This window comes from Phyllostomus hastatus, unplaced genomic scaffold, assembly GCF_019186645.2.
Source record: "Phyllostomus hastatus isolate PE091 unplaced genomic scaffold, TTU_PhHast_1.1 phas_scaffold_755, whole genome shotgun sequence".
NCBI classification, from domain to species: Eukaryota; Metazoa; Chordata; class Mammalia; order Chiroptera; family Phyllostomidae; genus Phyllostomus; species Phyllostomus hastatus.
Genome location: NW_025334039.1, coordinates 13,522,746 through 13,542,357, shown reverse-complemented (window position 1 = coordinate 13,542,357; position 19,612 = coordinate 13,522,746). Strand labels below are relative to the sequence as shown.

At 39.5% G+C, this 19,612-nt stretch overlaps 1 protein-coding gene across 1 annotated transcript in view; it reads left to right on the top strand.

Annotated features, from left to right (window-relative positions):
* The window catches only part of LOC123810582 (antigen WC1.1-like), a 156,186-nt gene that overhangs the window by 9,825 nt on the left and 126,749 nt on the right, over window positions 1-19,612 (top strand). Inside the window, exons 3-8 of the mRNA XM_045826364.1 lie at window positions 4,183-4,491; window positions 4,585-4,902; window positions 15,117-15,221; window positions 15,460-15,546; window positions 15,624-15,938; window positions 17,042-17,356. Of these exons, the coding sequence (XP_045682320.1) occupies window positions 4,183-4,491; window positions 4,585-4,902; window positions 15,117-15,221; window positions 15,460-15,546; window positions 15,624-15,938; window positions 17,042-17,356 (1,449 nt within the window). The remainder of the gene's footprint in view (window positions 1-4,182; window positions 4,492-4,584; window positions 4,903-15,116; window positions 15,222-15,459; window positions 15,547-15,623; window positions 15,939-17,041; window positions 17,357-19,612) is intronic.

Here is a 19,612-nt window from a genome sequence, read left to right as displayed (position 1 = left end):
GTCATAGGTTCTCCTTTCATTGTTACATGAAAGGATTCTTCATTTTTTCTTTCAAAACATCTGTATAAACTTAAACTTGGGAGGGACACTTGCAGTGGCAAGTCAAAGTATTAATTTGTGTCTTTTATGTAAGAATTATATAGTTTTTACCTGACAGCTCAGTCGTTTGGGAGTTTATTTGATAAGAATGGCAATAAGGGCACAAACAATTTTTGAAGGAGGTGGAAGAGGTTTACAGTAGCTGTGGGTGGTGAGGATGACAATGGTATCTTCCAAAGGACACATATGGGTTTCTCTGAACAGCACAAAGAGTCCAGGGGTGGTGTAGAGAAGGCTCTGTGTAACTTTATGTAAATTCTGTGTGGCTGGTTGTAGGGATTGAGAAGAATGAGGTGTAAGGTTGACTCAAGGGTGAGATAAGGAAAAGGTCAGGGTGATGGAAATGGGATCCCAGAGGTGAAATTTTAAGTGACTGGCCTAAGGACACAGGATATCTATATAGCAGGACACCAGACAATAAATCTGACCATAATTTTCATTCAGTTTTTGGGCAGGTTGATTAATACAAATATCCCTCTGAAGAGGCAGTTTCATTTTCTTTGTACTATCCCGGACTCTCATACACTTAGCAAAGGTCTTAATCCTGTTTACTCCTGTTTATCCTCCACTAGAATAAAAGCCCTGCAAACATAACATTCTCCTCCTATGAATACATTCTTTTGTTGTGATTTGCCTATCAAAGTTCCTGAAATGTGGCAAACCCTACAAAGATGTTTGTATTTTGAATAAAACAACATGAAATGGACTATCTTTTCAATATTGTTTTCAAATACCTTTTTCCTATCTAAACATCAGACCTGTGCAGGGAGTTTAGAGATGCCTCATTTGAAGCCTCTCTTCTCTCTCGCTTTTCATCATTTCCCAATCAGAGACTCCATTTTTTGCCTATTTCTGGGCCTCCAGTGTCCCAGAAATAGGCAACTCTCCTATTCTCCTTGCTCTTTGCTGCATCCTGATGGAAAATTTATGCCAACCACCTCTGGCTTTGTAGGGGAATACACAACCCAAGTTTGGTCTGAAGTAAGACACTTGGATCTTTGTGGGTCTCTGAGTGGCCAAATACCACAACCAATGGAGACACTTCCCACATCTCAGACAACAAGGTGCTCTGTTTCAGTCAGAATAGTAGGATCCTGGATTGAAGGATAAGGAGCTGGAAGGGTATAGGCATAGGTGAGACTGACCATCAAAAGACTTCAGAGTTGTTGGTGTGGATGCAGATGAGTCATAGCTACAGGCAGGACAGAGCAGACAGGATTGGTCAGAGGTGAAGTAATAAAAATGGGACCTAGGTGAAAGGCAAGATACTCAAACTTGCCATCCTTGCTCTCTTGCTTCTCTAGATAAAAAGAAAAACTAAAGCTATAACAATGAGAGGGAATGTTTCCTCTGGCCAAAGGAACCCTAAGCACAAGCTGAGGTATAGAAAATTGGGGATCTCCCAGACTCAGGCACAGGTGCAGAAAGAGTAGTTTCCTAAAGACGTGGCCACCTGAGATCCCTCCTGTAACTCAGGCTGACGTCTCTCCAGCAAATGAGCTAAATTTGGAAAATGGAGAGAAGAGTAGAGGTGAATCACCCAGGAAAATGTTCAATGATATATATGCTTAGCAGTGGGCCTGAAGGGAGATGAGATGTTGTACTAACCTGGGACGTGGAGCTGGCATTGAGAGCATAAGACAGGCACAGAAGAAGTGAAGTCTGGAGCCAACAGTATTCCCTAATTCTGCACCTTTGGGCAAGTCCCTCTTATGATAAAGCCTCCCCAGATTCTGTCTTCTCTGGCTAAAATAAGAACATAGTGCTTGAGGATCCCCAGTATTATTTGCAGCATTTAAAGCTTGTTGATCTTCAATCTTAGCCCTGAAGGAGTTCATATTTTGCTTGATATGGGACTGAGTGCCTCCCTCCTTTTTAATCAAAGTAAAGGTGTGTCCATATATCTTCATGTTTATGACTCAACATGTGAGCATAGTTCACTACAGTGCAAGACACAGATTTCAAATATTAGGGTTTTTTCTTACTTTCAACTTTTGTTATGTTGGTACTTTGGGGTTTCTGTAGTATTAGGTTTACCATATTAATTCTAAACTCAGTATCTCTTCATAAAAATTACTTGTCCCTTGTCATTTCTTCTGCTTAGGCAGGTTTTTGGATATATGTTCTGATATTTTTCAGGTCAGGTCAGGAAGACCAGTTTCCATTGAAAGGGTAAAGAGCTGGACAGGAGCTCTCAATGTAAGTCTAGCACCTACCCTGAAAATTTCACTTACTCTTTCTTCTCAGATAAGCAGTCAGAAGTTCAGTGAGAATCTCAGTGTCAGTCAGAGTCTTCCCTCATTCTCAGAAACTTAACTTACCATTCCATAAATATAGAAATAGCACATTAACAATTGGGGATTATCTGTGATGAGGCCCAACACTATTTTACTTCAGATAATGGCATCTATTGAAGTAATGAATTATTAAAACTTCACTTTTCACTAGCAATACTGGTCTTGCACAGATATTAAAATCTCCTTCCCAATCACAGACTAATGGGAGGATTTGTCACATCACAGAAGTGAACAACTTTAGTCAGTATGAAAATGTGGGTTCATGATAGGTGATATGCTGAAGAAATAAATGTATGTGAGTAGGGGAGTGCCCAAGTGAGTCTTTTTCACAATCAACTGTTTTTCAAAGGATATATATACATATCCTTTGATATATATAATATATATTATATATAAATGATATATAAATATTATATATATTTATGTTTTCTCTAAGTGCCTTATGGTTAGGTGGTAGATAGGAGGAGCACAGGAGGATAAAATGTATTAAAAACTTGGTCCACAAGTATTTTTCCCAAATATTTATATCTTTAAATTATTCTAAAGTTTTTGCAATTTGGAAGTCTCCAAATTATAGCTTGTTTGCTCTTTGCTTCCATCCTCTCCCTCTCCTTTTTCAGTGCATGCTGGCTTCTTACCTCAAGGATCCAAGTAGGAAGAGGGATATACAGTTAGCACATAGATAGGATTAACATACCTCAATTACTCTTGCTCTTTAGCATTTGCTAAGATTCCCATGTCTAGGAAGAAAAACCCAGTATGAAGTGATCAACAGACTTAGCTGTCTTACCTATTCCCCCTGAGAACTCACTCTCTCCCAGGTTCATTGGCAATCCTAGGGTTCAAGAAAGATGAGTAGGACCAGTTACTCCTTTTTACTCTATGACTCTTGGAGCTTTCTTAACATCCAAACTCATCTTTGGACAACTTCTTTCACACCAGGTCACCTAAGGAACTCAGAATTTTTGCCACCGAAACTTATGGAAGATATAAAGTGTGAAACCATAAAATTAAACTGGCTATATCTATAGCCAGTTTATACCCTTGAACTATAGTCTGTCTATGATTTGGCATGCACTTATGCCAACCCTCATCATTTACTCTATCCTCAGTCACTTCAAGATTGGCTTTTGGCTATGACTGGTGTGGCTCAATGGATTGGGCACCAGCCTCGTAGCCAAAGGGTGACTGATTCAATTCCTGGTCAGGTCACATGCCTGGGTTGCAGGCCAGGTCCCTAGTCAGGGACATGCTAGAGGCAACCACACTTAATGTTTCTCTCCCTCTTTTTCTCCCTCCCTTCCCCTCTGTCTAAAAATAAAATAAATAAAATCTTAAAAAAAAAGATTGGCTTTTGAGATAAAATTTCTCAGAATTCTAGCCCCAGAAATCTCAGGATATGATTCTAACCTTCTGCCTGATAGGCCTCTAACTGCGGAATCCCATGGACTTTTTTATACTATGGGTTAATTCAGTTATTCATACCTCTACACCCAAGTTTGAAACCCCACTACAGTGCAGTTTCCTTGGACTCTGTAATTGCTAAGCCACTAGGTAAGGAATTCTCATTTCTAACCAACTTCAAAGTGTTGGTTAGCATTTCTTCTGAGAAGCATTTCTTCTCAGAAACTTGTTTATAAAAATGCAATTCTGACAATGATTGTCACAATCCTTTCCCATGTCCCACCACCAGAAAAGTAAAACTTTCACACCATTGCCTATGACATGTTTCCAGTGCCAAGCCAAGATCATGGACACTTCATTTGGTTTGTTTTTTTTCTCTCAGGATTTGTGCATCTGGCTGGAGGGGATGGCCCCTGCTCAGGGCGAGTAGAAGTGTACTCTGGAAACAATAAGTTCGCAGTGTCTGATGTGAACTTTATGTGGCCCACTGCCCAGGTCATCTGTGCAGAGCTGGGGTGTGGCAAAGCAGTGTCTGTCCTGGTGGATGTGCCTTTCAGAGAGTCAGATGGACGGGTGTGGGCTGAAGAGTTCCAGTGTGAGGGGCAGGAGCCTGAGCTCAGGATCTGCCCCAGAGTGCCCTGTCCAGGAGGTGCTTGCCAGCACAGTGGGGCTGTTCAAGTTGTCTGTTCAGGTGAGATGCACAGCAGGACTTTAACCTCCCTGCATACTCTGTTGGGGTAAGAAAAACATGAGCTTTTGATAAAATCCTGTTTTCTCCTACCAGCATACACAGAAGTGCGGCTCATGAAAAATGGCACCTCTCAGTGTGAAGGACAAGTGGAGATGAATATTTCTGGAGAATGGAGAATGCTCTGTGCCTCTCACTGGAACATGGCCAATGCCAATGTTGTCTGTCGTCAACTCAGCTGTGGAGTTGCCATCTCTACCCCAAAAGGAGCCTACTTCATGGGAGGAGGTGGTCAGATCTGGAAAGCCCAATTTCACTGCTCAGGGACTGAGCCCTTCCTGTGGAATTGCCCTGTGACTGCCCTGGGCATTCCTGACTGTACCCCTGGGAACACAGCCTCTGTGATCTGTTCAGGTAAGAGAAAGAGAAGGGCTACCTGGTACTAAGAATGTTTCTTGAGTGAAATGTCCCTAAGAGCAGAAAGTGTGGAAAAGCTGCCTTCAAAGGTAACATATTTCAGAGAAATAAGAAATATGGATCTTCTAATTGTTCATTCATTTTTTTGGTCAAGGTAAGAAATGTTAAGAGGTGATATTTTTCAAATAAACATTTTATTTAAGTATGATCATAGAGAATGTATAAGTAATAAGTGTATCCCTCAGTCATGTACACCACCCCAGGTTAATGAAGAGAACATTAGAAGCACCCAGGAAGTCACCTTCCCCTCCCACCATTCACTTTGCCCTCTCTCCACTCCAAAAAGGAGCATATTCTAACTTCTAGTACCTTAAAATATTTTTGTCATTTTTTTGAACTTTATATAAAATCATGATATGTTTTTTGTGTGTCTAACTTCTTTGACTTCACATTATGTTTGGAGTTCATTTATATTATTGCTTAAGCAGCAGTTTATTCATTTTTGTTGCTATAAAGTATTCTATTGAATAATCACATGACCCTGTATTGATCAATTCAACTGATGGTAGATTTGACTTGTTTCTAATTCTTGACTATTACAAATATAATGTTATAAATTACCATAACACTGATTTTTGCTGCAGATATGTACATTTATTTTGTATGTTTGATCCTTGGACTTTTTTTTTTGGCTCTTAATGGCATGGTTCTTTGTTGAGCCAAGTTCTTTTAATGGGTATTACTTATCAACTTTTTCCTGTACATTTAGGGTTTCTTATATCCTTTTTAAGAGAATTTTGCCTACCTGAAGATCACAAAATATTCTTCTAGAGTATCTTATAGTAGCTTAGTAATTTTTCTTTTGCATATAATTGTACAATCCCCCGGGATGTCATATCTATGTATAGTGTGAGATAAGGGTCAAGTTTCATATTTTTTAATGGATATCCAATTGACTCAGAATCTTTTCCTGAAAAGACTCTTTTCCCTGCTGCAGTGGCACCTTTGTCATAGACTACATGTATGCCTGAGTCTTTCTCTAGACTCTGTTCTGCCCCACTGTATTATGTATCTATCCCTGCACTACTACCACATTTTCTTAGTTATTGTAACTCTATAGCAAGTCTAGCAAACTTTAAAGAAGTTACTTTATAATACCTCCTCTAACTTTGTGGCCTTTCTTATGTACTGTGTTAGTCATTCTCAGTCCTTTGCATACTCATACCCTATGAATTTTAAAATCAGCCTATCATTTTTTACCCTCCCAAAAAGTATGATGGCATTTTGATTGAGATTATATTTATTCTACATTCGAATTTGAAGACATTTAACCTTGAAAATATTGAGTCTCCAAACTTATTTACATGGTATATGTCTCCATTCATTTAGGCCTTTACTTTCTCTCAGAGGTTTTACACATCTTCCACTAGGTTTTCTCCTAGGCATTTTAGATTTCTGATGTTCTTAGTATTTCTTTTTTTAAATAGATTTTATTGATTATGCTATTACACTTGTCCCATTTTTTTCTCCCTTTTATTCCCCTCCACCATGTATCCCCACTACCACCATCATTCCCCCACCTTCGCTCAGGTCCATGGGTCATACATACAAGTTCTTTGGCTTCTCCATTTCCCATAATATCCTTAACCTCCCTGTATCTATTTTGTACCTACCATTTATGCTTCTTACTCCCTGGACCTTTTCTCCCATTCTCCCCTCTCCACCCTGATAACTCTGCATGTGATCTCCATTTCTATGATTCTGTTCCTCTTCTAGTTATTTGCTTAGTTTGTTTTTTAGGTTCATTTGTTGATAGTTGGGAGTTTGTTGTCATTTTACTGTTCAGTTTTTGATCTTCTTTTCCTTGGATAAGCCCCTTTAACATTGCATATAATAAGCACTTGGTGATGATGAACTCCTTTAACTTGACCTTATCTGGGAAGCACTTTATCTGCCCTTCCATTCTAAATGATAGCTTTGCTGGATAGAGTCATCTTGGATGTAGGTCCTTGCCTTTCATGACTTTGAATACTTCTTTCCAGCCCCTTCTTGCCTGCAAGGTCTCTTTTGAGAAATCAGCGGACAGTCTATAGGAACTCCTTTGTAGGTACCTTCTCTTTTAATCTTGCTGCTTTTAAGATTCTTTCCTCATCTTTAATCTTGAGGAGTATAATTATGATGTGTCTTGGTGTGCGCTTTCTTGGGCCAACTTCTTTGGGACTCGCTGAGCTTCCTGGACTTCCTGGAAGTCTATTTCCTCTATCGGATTAGGGAAGTTCTTCATTATGTTTCCAAATAAGCTTTGAATTTTTTGGTCTTCCTCTTCTCCTTCTGGAACCTTAATTATCCGGATGTTGAAATGTTTAAAGATGTCCCAGAGATTCCTAAGCCTCATTTTTTTGAATTCTTGTTTCTTCATTCTGTTGTGATTGAATGTTTCTTTCTTCCTTTTGCTCCAAACTGTTGATGAGTTCCAGTTTCCTTCTCTTCACTGTTGGTTCCCTGTACATTTTCATTTATTTCTTTTTTCATAGCCTTCTTTTTTTCCTCTATTTTGCAACCATACTCAAACATTTCTGTGAGCATCCTGAATACCAGTGTTTTGAACTCTGCATCTGATAGGTTTGCTATCTCTTCATTCGTTAGTTGTATTTTTTCTAGAGATTTGATCTATTCTTTCATTTGGGCCATATGTTTTTGTCTCAGCATGCCTGTTATGTAATAAGGGGCTGAGCCTTAGGTATTCACCAGGGCAGGGCAACCCACGTAGTTGTGTTGTGGTGCTATATGAGGGTGCATTGTGTATGTTCTAGGACGCTATGGTTCTCTCCAATGAACTCTCCTATGAGTCTGGGAGTTTCTCCTGCTGGCTCAGCCCCCACAGGTGTTTTCAATCAGACTTTTTGAGGCTTTATTTCCCCACAATGGGACCTTGGGTTGCAGGACCTGTCTCGCTCCCCATTTGTTCCTCCCAGTTTATCCACATGCAAATGCGGGACCAGCCACTCTGCCAGTTGCTGCTTCACCAGGCCATGTCCTTGAACTGCCACCTTGTCTCAAGTCCTCTCCAGCTAGGCTGTTGGTCTCCACCCCTCCTACTAGTCTGGATGAATGTTTCTTCTTTCACTTCTTGGTTCTTGGACTTCCATACAGTTCAATTTTCTGGCAGTTCTGGTTATTTTTTGTTTTTAAATTTGTTGCTGTCCTTCTTTTGGTTGTGCAAGAAGGCAAAGTGCATCTACCTATGCCTCCATCTTGGCCAGAAGTCACCTGCTGTTCTATTTCTTTTAGTGAAAGTGTCTTAGGAATGGATTCTGTCTGAATTTTTTTCACCTGCTATATTTCTATATTTTTGTTTTTGTCACTGACAGAAAAGTTGCAAAACTAATAATTCCCAGATAACTTTTACCCACATTCCACCAATGTTAGTATCTTACCATAGTTTTTCTCTCCCTCTCTTTTGCTTCCTGTCTCTCTCCTGTCCTATTCCCCCTAAATATGTAAAATCATTCTGAATTAGTAAATAAAATTGGTAGGTTACAGATATGTTATCCCTTCACCCTTAAAATAAGTTAAAGAATTCTCTTACATAACCACAGTACAATGATCAAATTTGAGAAATTAACATTGTTCTAATACTATCATCAAATCCATATGCTTTATTCAAATTTTGCTGACTGATCCAAAGTGTTGTTCACAGCTAACAGAAGATTTAAGTAATGTGCTGCATTCAGTTCTCATGTCCATTTAGTCTCCTTTAGTGTGGAGCACTTTATGAATCTTTCTATTTCATGACACTGGTCTTCTTAAAGAATACAGGCCAATTGTTATGCAGAACATATCTCAATTACAGCTGGAACAATACACAGGAGAATTAAATAAAGTAGAAGCACAGTAAATTAATATTATAGTTCATCTCACATAAATTGACTTTGACTTCTTTTCCTAAGTAAAAAATTGAAAAGACAACATCTGCGAAATCAATCACAAAATACCAATCTTCCCTAACTTGCAGTACAGCCAGAGCTGTTAATCTACTGATACTGCTGATGCTATAGTAATACTATAAGATTATGTTTAAGATATCTGTAATCCACAGTTAGTCTGCAGGATCCATCAGTTTTTCTCCTAGATCATATTAGACAGATCCTTAAATAAGGCCTAAATTCTTTTATTTTTATTTTTTTCAGTTACAGTTCTCCTGACTTTTTCCCAATTTCTAACCCATGCCCTGTCCCACTCCACTCCCACAGTCTATCCTCTGCCATTGCCCATGCCCATAAGTCCTCTATTCCTGTTCTTTTGCTTGCCCCTTCTCCTTCTTTCCCCTGTTTTCCCCCTCGCCACCCACTTTGGTCTCTATCAGTCTGTTATTTCCATGTCTCTGTTTCTCTTTGGCTCATTTGTTTGTTTCGTTGATTAGATTCCACATATATACATCACGTCATATGGTATTGGTCTTTCACCAACTTGCTTATTTCACTTAGCATAATGCTCTCCAGTTTCTTCCATGCTGTCACAAAGGGTAGGAAATCCGTCTTTGTTTCTGCTGTGTAGTATTCCATTGTGTAAATGTACAACAGTTTTTTGACCCACTCATTTACTAATGGTCATTTAGGCTGTTTCCAGCACTTGTCTATTGTAAATTGTGCTGCTATGAATATTGTGGTACAGAGGTTCTTTTGAATTGGTGATTCAGGATTTTTAGGGTAAAGTCCAAACAGTGGGATGGCTGGATCAAAAGCTACTTCCACCTTTAGGGTTTGTTTTGTTTTGTTTTGTTTTGAGGAAATTCCGTACTGTTTTTCACAGTGGCTGCAGCAGTCTGCATTCCCACCAATAGATGCCTTTTCATTCCCCCTAAGGCTGCCTTTTCTCCACAGCTTTGCCAGCACTTGTTGTTTGTTGACTTATTAATGATGGCCATTCAGACTGGTGTGAAGTGGTATCTCATTGTGCTTTTAATTTGCATCTCTCTAATGACTAGTGATGTTGAGTATGTTTTCACATGTCTGTGGGCCATTTGAATGTCCTCCTTAGAGAATCATCTATTCAGGTCCTTTGCCCATTTTTAAAATTATTTTATTGATGTTCAAGTACAGTCGCCTGCATTTACCCCCCACCACTCCCCGCCATCCCAGCCATGCCCACCTCCCTTGCCTGCTTCCATCTCCTACCCTTGGTTTTCTCCATGTGTCCTTTATAGTTATTCCTAAAAACCCTCTCCACCTCCGCCCCCTATTATTCCCTCCCACCTCCCCTCTGGTTAGTTTGTTCTTAATGTCAATGTCTCTGGTTATATTTTGCTTGTTAGTTTGTTTTGTTGATTAGAGTCCACTTAAAGGCAAGATCAAATGGTATTCGTCCCTCACTGCCTGCTTATTTCACTAAGCATAATTCCCTCCAATTCTATCTATGTTGTCGCAAAGGGTAGGAGCTCCTTCTTTCTTTCTGTTGCATAGTATTCCTTTGTGTAAATGCAGCATAGTTTTTTGATACATTCATTTACTGATGGGCACTTAGGTTGCTTCTAGCACTAGGCTATTGTAAATTGTGCTGCTATGAACATTGGGATGCATAGGTTCTTTTGGATTGGTGTTTCAGGGTTCTTAGGATATAATTCCAGAAGTGGAATTGCCAGGTCAAAAGGCAGTTCCACTTTTAGTTTTCTGAGGAAATTGCATACTGTTTTCCACAGTGGCTGCACCAGTCTGCATTCCCACCAACAGTGCACTAGGGTTCCCTTTTCTCCACATCCTCTCCAACACTTGTTGTTTGTTGATTTGTTTATGATGGTCATTCTGATCAGTGTGAAGTGGTATCTCATTGTGGTTTTAATTTGTATCTCTCTAATGACTAGTGTTGCTGAGCATCCTTTCATATGTCTCTGGGCCCTCAGTATGTTCTCCCTGGAAAAATGTCTGTTCAAGTCTTTGCCCATTTTTTAATTTTTTTTTGTCTTCTTGGAGTGGAGTCTTGTGAGTTCTTTATATATTTTGGAGATCAAACCCTTGTCCAAGGTATCATTGGCAAATATGTTTTCCCATATAGTTGGTTCTCTTTTCATTTTAATGCTGTTTTCTTTAGTAGTGCAGAAGCTTTTTAATTTGATGAGGCCCCATTTGTTTATTCTTTCCTTTGTGTCCCTTGTTCTAGCGGACATATCAGTGAAAATATTGCTGCGTGGAATGTCTGAGATTTTCCTGCCTATGTTTTCCTCTTGGAGTTTTATAGTGTCATGACTTCTATTTAAATATTTTATCCATCTTGAGTTTATTTTTGAGTATGGTGTAAGTTGGTGGTCAAGCATTTTTTTTTTTGCATATACTTGTCCAGATCTCCCAACACCATTTGTTGAAGAGGCTATTTTTACTCCATTTTATGCTTCTTCCCCCTTCATTGAATATTAATTGACCATAGACGCATGGGTTTATATCTATGCTTTTTATTCTGTTCCACTGTTCTTATGCCAGTACCAGATTATTTTGATTACAGTGGCCTTGTAATATAGTTTGATACCAGGTGTTGTGATCTCTCCTACTTTGTTTTTCTTTCTCAAACTCACTGCAGCTATTTGGAGTCATTTATGGTTCCATATAAATTTTTGAAACGTTTGTTCTATATCTGTGAAATATTCCATTGGTATTTTGTCAGGGATCGCATTGAATCTTTAGATTGCTTTGGGTAATATAGACATTTAAATTATGTTAATTCTTCCAACCCATGAATCATATATGGATTGGAAGAATTAACTGGTGCTATACTTCTGGTGCTATACTATTGATTGGTGCTATACTTCTCCAATGCTTTTTCCAAATCTATTGATATGATCATGTGATTTTTCTCTTTCCTCTTGTTTATGTGATGTATTACATTTATTGATTTGCAAATATTGTACCATCCTTGCATCCCTGGGATGAATCCCACTTGATCATGATTATAATCTTTTTAATGTATTGCTGGATGTGGTTTGCCAATATTTTGTCAAGGACTTTAAGGTTTATGTTCATCAGCAATGTTGGCCTGTAGTTTTCTTTGTTTGTTGTGTTTTTATCTGGTTTTCATATTAGGATGATGCTGGCTTCACAAAAAGAGTTTGGGAGTCTTCCATCTTCTTGGATTTTTTGGAATAGTCTGAGAAAGATAGGGGTTAGCTCTTCCTGATACATTTTGTAAAATTCTCTTGTGAAACCATCCAGTCCAGGGCTTTTGTGTGCCAGGAGTTTTTTTATTACTGTTTCAATTTCACCAGCTGTTATTGGTCTATTCAACCTTTCTCCTTCTTCTTCATTGAGTTTTGGGAGATTATTTTCTCTATAAATTTGTCTATATCACCCTGATTTTGAAATTTCTTGGGTCATTCTTAGTAATTTTTTATAATTTTTTGTATTTCTGTGGTATCAGTTGTAATTTCACCTCTTTCATTTCTGATTTTAGGATCCTGTCTCTTTTTTCTTGATGAATCTGGATAAAAGCTTGTCAATTTTGTTTCTCCTTTCAAAGAACCAGCTCCTGGATTTACCGATCCTTTGGATTGTTCTTTTAGTCTCTACGTCATTTAATTCTGCTCTTATTTTGGTTGTTTCCTTCTTTCTGCTTTCTCTGGGCTTTGTTTGTTATTGTTCCTCAAGTTCTTGTAGATACAGGATTAAGTGTTTTATTTTAATGTTTCTATCTTTTTTAGGTAGACCTGTATCACTGTGAACTTCTATCTCAGGACAGCCTTCACTGTGTCCCATAGATTTTGGACTGTTGTGAGTTTATTTTATTTGTTTCCAGAAACTTTTTGATTTCTCCCTTGATCTCATTCTTAACACATTCGTTGTTTAATAGTATGCTATTCAACCTCTTTGGTACTAGGACGATGCTGGCTTCATAAAAAGAGTTTGGGAGTCTTCTGTCTTCTTGGATTTTTTTTTGAATAGTCTAAGAAGGATAGGGGTTAGCTCTCCCTTATATGGATGTTTTTGTGAAATTCTCCTGTGAAACCATCCAGTTCAGGGCTTTTGTGTGCCAAGAGTTTTGGCATTCAAATTCATATAGATGAATTTGATTGTTTTTGAGTTTTTTCCTTGAGGTTGGTTTCTAGTTTCAGTTACTTGTGGTCAGAGAAAATGCTTTATATGATTTCAATTTTCTTCAATTAGTTGAGACTTGTTTTGTTTCCTGTTGTGTGGCCTATCTTTGAAAATGTTCCATGTGCATTTGAAAAGAATGTGTATTTTTGCTTCTTTGGGATGAAATGTTCTGTATATATATATCAGATAAGTCCATTTGATCTAGGGCATTGTTCAATGCCACAATACACTTGTTGATATTTTGTGCAATGCTTTCAAAGAGTACTAATATATTCTAGTTTTTTCTAAATTCATTTTCATGCATTGTTTGGCTTAAAAAAAGAAATTTTGTCATAGTCATAAGCAGAACACTCCACTAAAGAAAGTGAACTCTAATATTATAACATTACTCTGAACTCACAGCTTTCATCTCAGAATCCTATCCCTAGGTTATTAAGAAATTTAGAACTTCCAGCCAAAATGGAGGCATAGGTAGATACATTGTGCCTCCTTGCACAACTAAAAGAAGGGCAACAACTAATTTAAGAACAAAAAAATAACCAGAAATGCCAGAAAATTGAACTGCATGGAAGTCCAACATCCAAGAAGTTAAAGAAGAAACATTCATCCAGACCAGGAGGAGAGATGAAGATGGGCAGCTGGGGTGGAAAGGACTCATGGCAAGGCTGCAGCTGGCAGAGTGGGTTGGTGGCAATTGGCAGAGTGGGCAGTCCCACATTTGCTTGCTGAAAAACCTGGAGGAATAACTGCGGTGTGAGACAGACCACACAACCCAGCATTCCAGTGTGGGGAAATAAAACCTCAAAACCTCTGACTAAAAAACCTGTGGGGGTTGAGGCAGCAGGAGAAACTCCCAGACTCATAGGAGAGTTCACTGGAGAGACCAAGAGGGTCCTAGAACATACACAATACCAGCTACCTGAAATAAACACCAGAAGGGCCCAATTTGCTTGTGACTAGTGGAGGAAGTGACTGAAAGTCTGCTGAGAGCTAAGTAAGTGGCACTGTTCCCTCTGGAACCACTTCTCCACATATAGCACCACAACCCAGGGACCTGAGTTGCTCTGCCCCAGAAAATACCTAAGGCTCCACCCCTAACTACATAAGAGGTGCACTGAGACAAAAATATATATATAGTCCAAATGAAAGAACAGACAAAAGCTAGAAAAAAAATACAGCTAAGTGATGAAGAGATAGCCAACTTATCAGATGCAGAGTTCAAAACCCTGGTAATCAGGATACTCACAGAAATGGTTGAGTATGGTAGCAAAATAGAGGATGTAGTGAAGGTTATGAAAAGTGAACTAAAGGAAAATGTACAGGGAACCAACAGTGTTGGAAAGGAAAACAGAACTCAAATCAACAGTTTGGAGCAGACGGAAGAAAGAAACATTCAACCAGAACACAATGAAGAAATAAGAATTCAAAAAAATGAGGAGAGGCTTAGGAACCTCCAGGACAACTTTAAATGTTCCAACATCAGAATAATTGGGGTTCCAGAAGGAGAAGAGGAAGACCAAGAAGTTGAAAACTAATTTGAAAACATAATGAAGGAGAACTTCCTTAATCTGACAAAGGAAATAGACTTTCAGAAAGCCCAGGAAGCTCAGAGCCAAGGAAGTTGGACCCAAGGAAATGTATACCAAGGCACGTCATAATTACATTCCCCAAGATTAAAGAGAAGGAGAGAATCTTAAAAGCAGCAAGAGGAAGGAAGACAGTTACCTATAAAGGAGTGCCCATAAGACTATCAGCTGATTTCTCAAAAGAAACCTTGCAGGCAAGAAGGGCCTGGAAAGAAGTATTCAAAGTCATGAAAGGCAAGGACCTACATCCAAGATGACTCTACCCAGCAAAGCTATCGTTTAGAATGGAAGGGCAGATAAAGTGCTTCCCAGATAAGGTCAAGTTGAAGGAGTTCATCATCACCAAGGGCTTATTATATGAAATGTTAAAGGGACTTATCTAAGAAAAGGAAGAAGATAAAAATAAGAACAGTAAAATGACAGAAACTCACAACTATCAACAACCAAACCTAAAAAAAAAAAAAAAAAACCTAAGCAAGCAGCCTGAAAAAAAAACCTTTGCAACCTAAGCAAAACAACCTAAGTAAGGTGTTTAAGGAACAAGTAGAACAGGAACAGAATCACAGAAATAGAGATGAGGTGGAAGTTTACCAGCAGAGAGGGGGCAAAGGGATAATAGGGGGAAAGGTACAGGGAATAAGAAGTATAAATGGTAAGCACAAAATAGACAGGGAAGGTTAAGAATAGTATAGGAAATGGAGAAGCCAAAGAACTTACATGTATGTCTGATGGACATGAATTAAGGTGGGGGAATGATGGTAGCAGTGGGGATAGAGAGTGGAGGGGAATAAAAGGCAGAAAAAAATTGGACAACTGTAATAGAATAATCAATAAAATATATTTTTTAAAGAAAATAAATTTCCTGCTCTTCAACCATACTCTCTATCTAGGTAACAAGACCCAGGTGCTACCCCAGTGCAACTCTACATCTGAACCAGCAGGTTCTGCACCCTCAGAGGACTGCTCTAACTGCTCAGGTAAGAGCTCCCATAGGACCAGAAAACCCTTCTCTTTCCCTGAGTAATGTCCCATTGACCTGATTCTCTCTCTTCAGATAGCAGACAGCTCCGCCTGGTGGACGGGGGCAGTCGCTGTGCTGGAAGGGTGGAGATCCTACACCAGGGCTCCTGGGGCACCATCTGTGATGACAGCTGGGACCTGAATGATGCTCAGGTGGTGTGCAGACAGCTGGGCTGTGGGGAAGCCCTTGATGCCATGGTTTCTGCTCACTTTGGGGCAGGATCAGGCCAGATCTGGCTGGATGATGTGAACTGCACAGGAAAAGAGTCCCAACTATGGAAGTGCCCTTCCCGGGTCTTAGGACAGCATGACTGCTGGCACAAGGAGGACGCTGGGGTCATCTGCTCAGGTCAGTGCTACACATTGTCCATGGGCTGGGGAGGAAGTGGAGGCCCTTGAGAATGGGAGTCAAAGCCCTGATGGGTGTTGCTAAAAGGTCTAGGGGAGAAGGAATCATCCTTCCACAGGGCCTCTCTGTGTAGCAGGTAAGGGGATTGGTGCTTTCCTTTAGTCTTGCAGCAGTTGGGACCCTATCCTTCCTTCTCAGCAGTATCTCCTGACAAAGCCATTTTTTACAGAATTTCCATTGAAAGCAGGACTTACTCTTCAGTTGCTTATGGTAGTAAAATATTGAGATTTTTACTTCATTTATTGAAGCCATAATGAACTACCATATGATTTAAAACAACACAAATTTATTATTTTACAATTCTCTACATTAAAAGTCTAGCAAGGGTCTCACTGGGCTGACACCAAGGTGTCCACAGGGCTGCATTCCTTCTGGAGGCTCCAGGGAAGACTTCCTCTCCCTGTCTTTTCTACCTTACAAAGCTGGAGTGCATTCATTCCCAGACTCCATGTTCCCTTTTTTTTCTTCAAATAATGTTGCCTCTCTCTGACCGTTCTTCTTTAGCCACATTTCTCTCTGAACTGAAGTAGAGAAAGTTTATTTGTTTTTCAGGACAATGGATCTAAGAATGTGATTAGACTGAACTCACCTGTGTAACGTGGTATATCTCAGGTCAATCTCATCATCTCAAGGTTCTTATCTTAATAGTAACCACAGAGTCCATTTCCCATAAAAGGTAAAATTTCACAAGTTCCATGGGGCAGGATGTAGAAATCTTTGTAGGTCCATTGTTACACCTACTACACACTATACACACTCCCTTCCACATACTCTGACAGAAGTTTCGTCAGTGAGCAGGATTCGGCTTTCCCTGCAGAGGGCCCAGGCTGGTGTTCCTTTCTGTTCATGTTCCACTACATCTTTGTGGTATAGACAGACACAAAAGGACAAAGTGAAGGAAAAGGGACACAAATTTCAGTCTTGCCACTTAGTGGCAGTCTCCTCAGCAGAGTCACTGATGAGTGTTCACATCCTCTGGGAGAAAGAAGGCAGAGCTTTGAGTGGACTACTCACTGTGCCATGTTTCCACCTTTCACTTTTAGAGTTCCTGGCCCTGAGGATGGTGAGCAAGGACCAGGAGTGCGCCGGGTGGCTGGAAGTCTTCTACAATGGGACCTGGGGCAGTGTCTGCCGCAGCCCCATGGAAGCCATGACCTTGTCCACAATCTGCAGACACCTTGGCTGTGGGGACAGTGGGACCCTTGATGCTTCTGTTTATTATAGGGAAGGTTCTAGACCCCGGTGGGTGGATGGAATCCAGTGTCGGAACACTGATATGTCTCTCTGGCAGTGCCCTTCTGACCCTTGGAAATACAGTTCATGCAGTCCAAAGGAGGAAGCTTACATCACATGTGCAGGTATTTACTGTCTGTTTCTATGTGTCCGTCCCACACAGGTAGGATGCTGTTAGTGATATTGACATTTTCAAACCTAAGGGATGATTTTAAGATGAGTGTAGAAGATGAAGATGATTTAATCCACACGTTGCAATCTGGTTTCAAAGAAAAAAATGAGAAAACCTGTGCTCATATTTATGTGGAAAATATGTGGAAAATATCAAAGCAATTTATGTGGAAAATGTCAAAGAGATTGGCAAAAACATGTGGGGGCACCATTAATACTCTGATAACCTTTCTTAGGAATTGCTAACTAATCAGGGGTAATTAATAGATATGCCCGGCACCTTAAGGTAAGGGGCAGAGCAGAGAATCAATCCTGATTGCTTCACCCCTTAAACTCATGATATTTTACTCTGAAATGCATCCATACCACTTAGACTACTTCTCAAGTTAGTCTATTGGTTGATAGTAATTGAGTGCCTGTAGGTACAAATTTATACTTAAGAGGACAGAAAAAAGAAAAATTATAGTCATGGATCTCATAGAGCTTACAATCCAGTGCTGTCTCATGAGGCAGAAGTTTCAAGTGTCATGAAAAATGAGAAAGTGCTTGGATGTGTGTACTAGGAGCAAAAGAAGGAATCATATTTGGATGGACACCTACAGGATGAGTATAAGTTTCTCAAAGAAAGAAAGTGGACAGATTATTTTCATCATTGTAAATACTGAGATGGGAAAGGACATGGAATATCTGAGGTACTGAGAACATTTTATCATGGCCAGAGCAGAAACAGGGTGGAGGAGAGTGATACAGGATTCACAAAGGAAGAACCTGGAAAGACAAGCAAACCAAAGACCTCTCTTAGGTAGGACCCATGAAATAATCCTATCAAGAAAGTTTTTGTTTGTTTGTTTGTTTGTTTTGTTATTTACCTCTTGGCTGCCACATCATGGAGAACTGCTAGAAGGTCAGTGGCCTCATTGTCCATATTTTCTGCTTGAATTTGTCTCTTCTAAGAGGTCCTCAGTATATTGGTCTTTTTGGTTGAAACTTCATCTTCTGGGCCTGTCTTCTTTATTATTGTGTACTCTGTGCTCCCTGATTCCAATCTCCCAAAATCTTCTCCAGAGTTTTTTGGAATGTGGAGCCCATCATCTGCAAATTCTCTTATTCCCCCAATTCTCCCTTCACTTCTATGTTCAGCTCAAACCTGACTCTTCCTGGAAAACATTGATTTTCCTATCAATTAGAGACGGTGTGCTTCTCTTTCAACACACTTTTCTCTGCACTGAGACTTGGATTAGGTATGCTGCTTGCTCTTGGTTGCCATTTTCAACAATTCCTCTTCTGTGTTCCTTCTCAACATCACATTACATTGAAACTAACACCAGGAGGCAATACCACCTAACTACTTCTGTCTGTTGCTGTCATCATCCAACTTTCTGCTCAATGCTCCCCCACCTTCCTTGTCCACTAAAAACTGCAGCACCAGACTCATGAGTTTCTTCCTCTATGTCTTCTTACTCCTGGGACCATTAGTAGTTACTACAACATACTTAAATGCAACTAAGGCAACAATCCTGGCCTCTCAATTTGTTGAATTCCTAATTTCTAAGCACCTTTCCTTCCATCCAGACTCTCTAGTTATGCATATACTACCAACCATCAGTAACTGTACACCTTGAAACCTAAATTTCTTTATTCCATTCTCTTTCTTTGCTACTTATCCTATGGCTCATAAACTTTAATGATCCTCTTCCAATAATTTTCATCTTCATGGAGACACCCAATATTTCCACTACTGATTTTTCTTACTCTTCTTCTCTCCTCATATCTTTAAACTTTTCCTAGCCAGATTACATAATAAGATCCAACATTATAATAATTTTATTTTAATTGTACTAAACTCCCTTGCCTCCTCTTTGTCACTCTTAATTGACACACACACAAGGATCGTTGAAATCAACTACCTAACTACTCTTTGCCTGTACTAGGCTAATAAGGCAAGAAAAGAACATGCAGCATATTGCTAGTCTATTTTTTAATTCATGGACACAATCTCTAATGAGCATTCCACACTGCCCTGAAGTTCTACTGTACTCCTCCAATATGTGTGCTTGTTCTATCTTTAAAATTATGTCTTACATATGATGTGTTCTCCTCCCACTCTCAAAACCTGATTCCTACTACCCATTCTCAAAATCAGGATCTTGTATCTTACCTCACTGAGAAATTAGAACACAAACAACTCCTCATCTTCATTTCAACACATC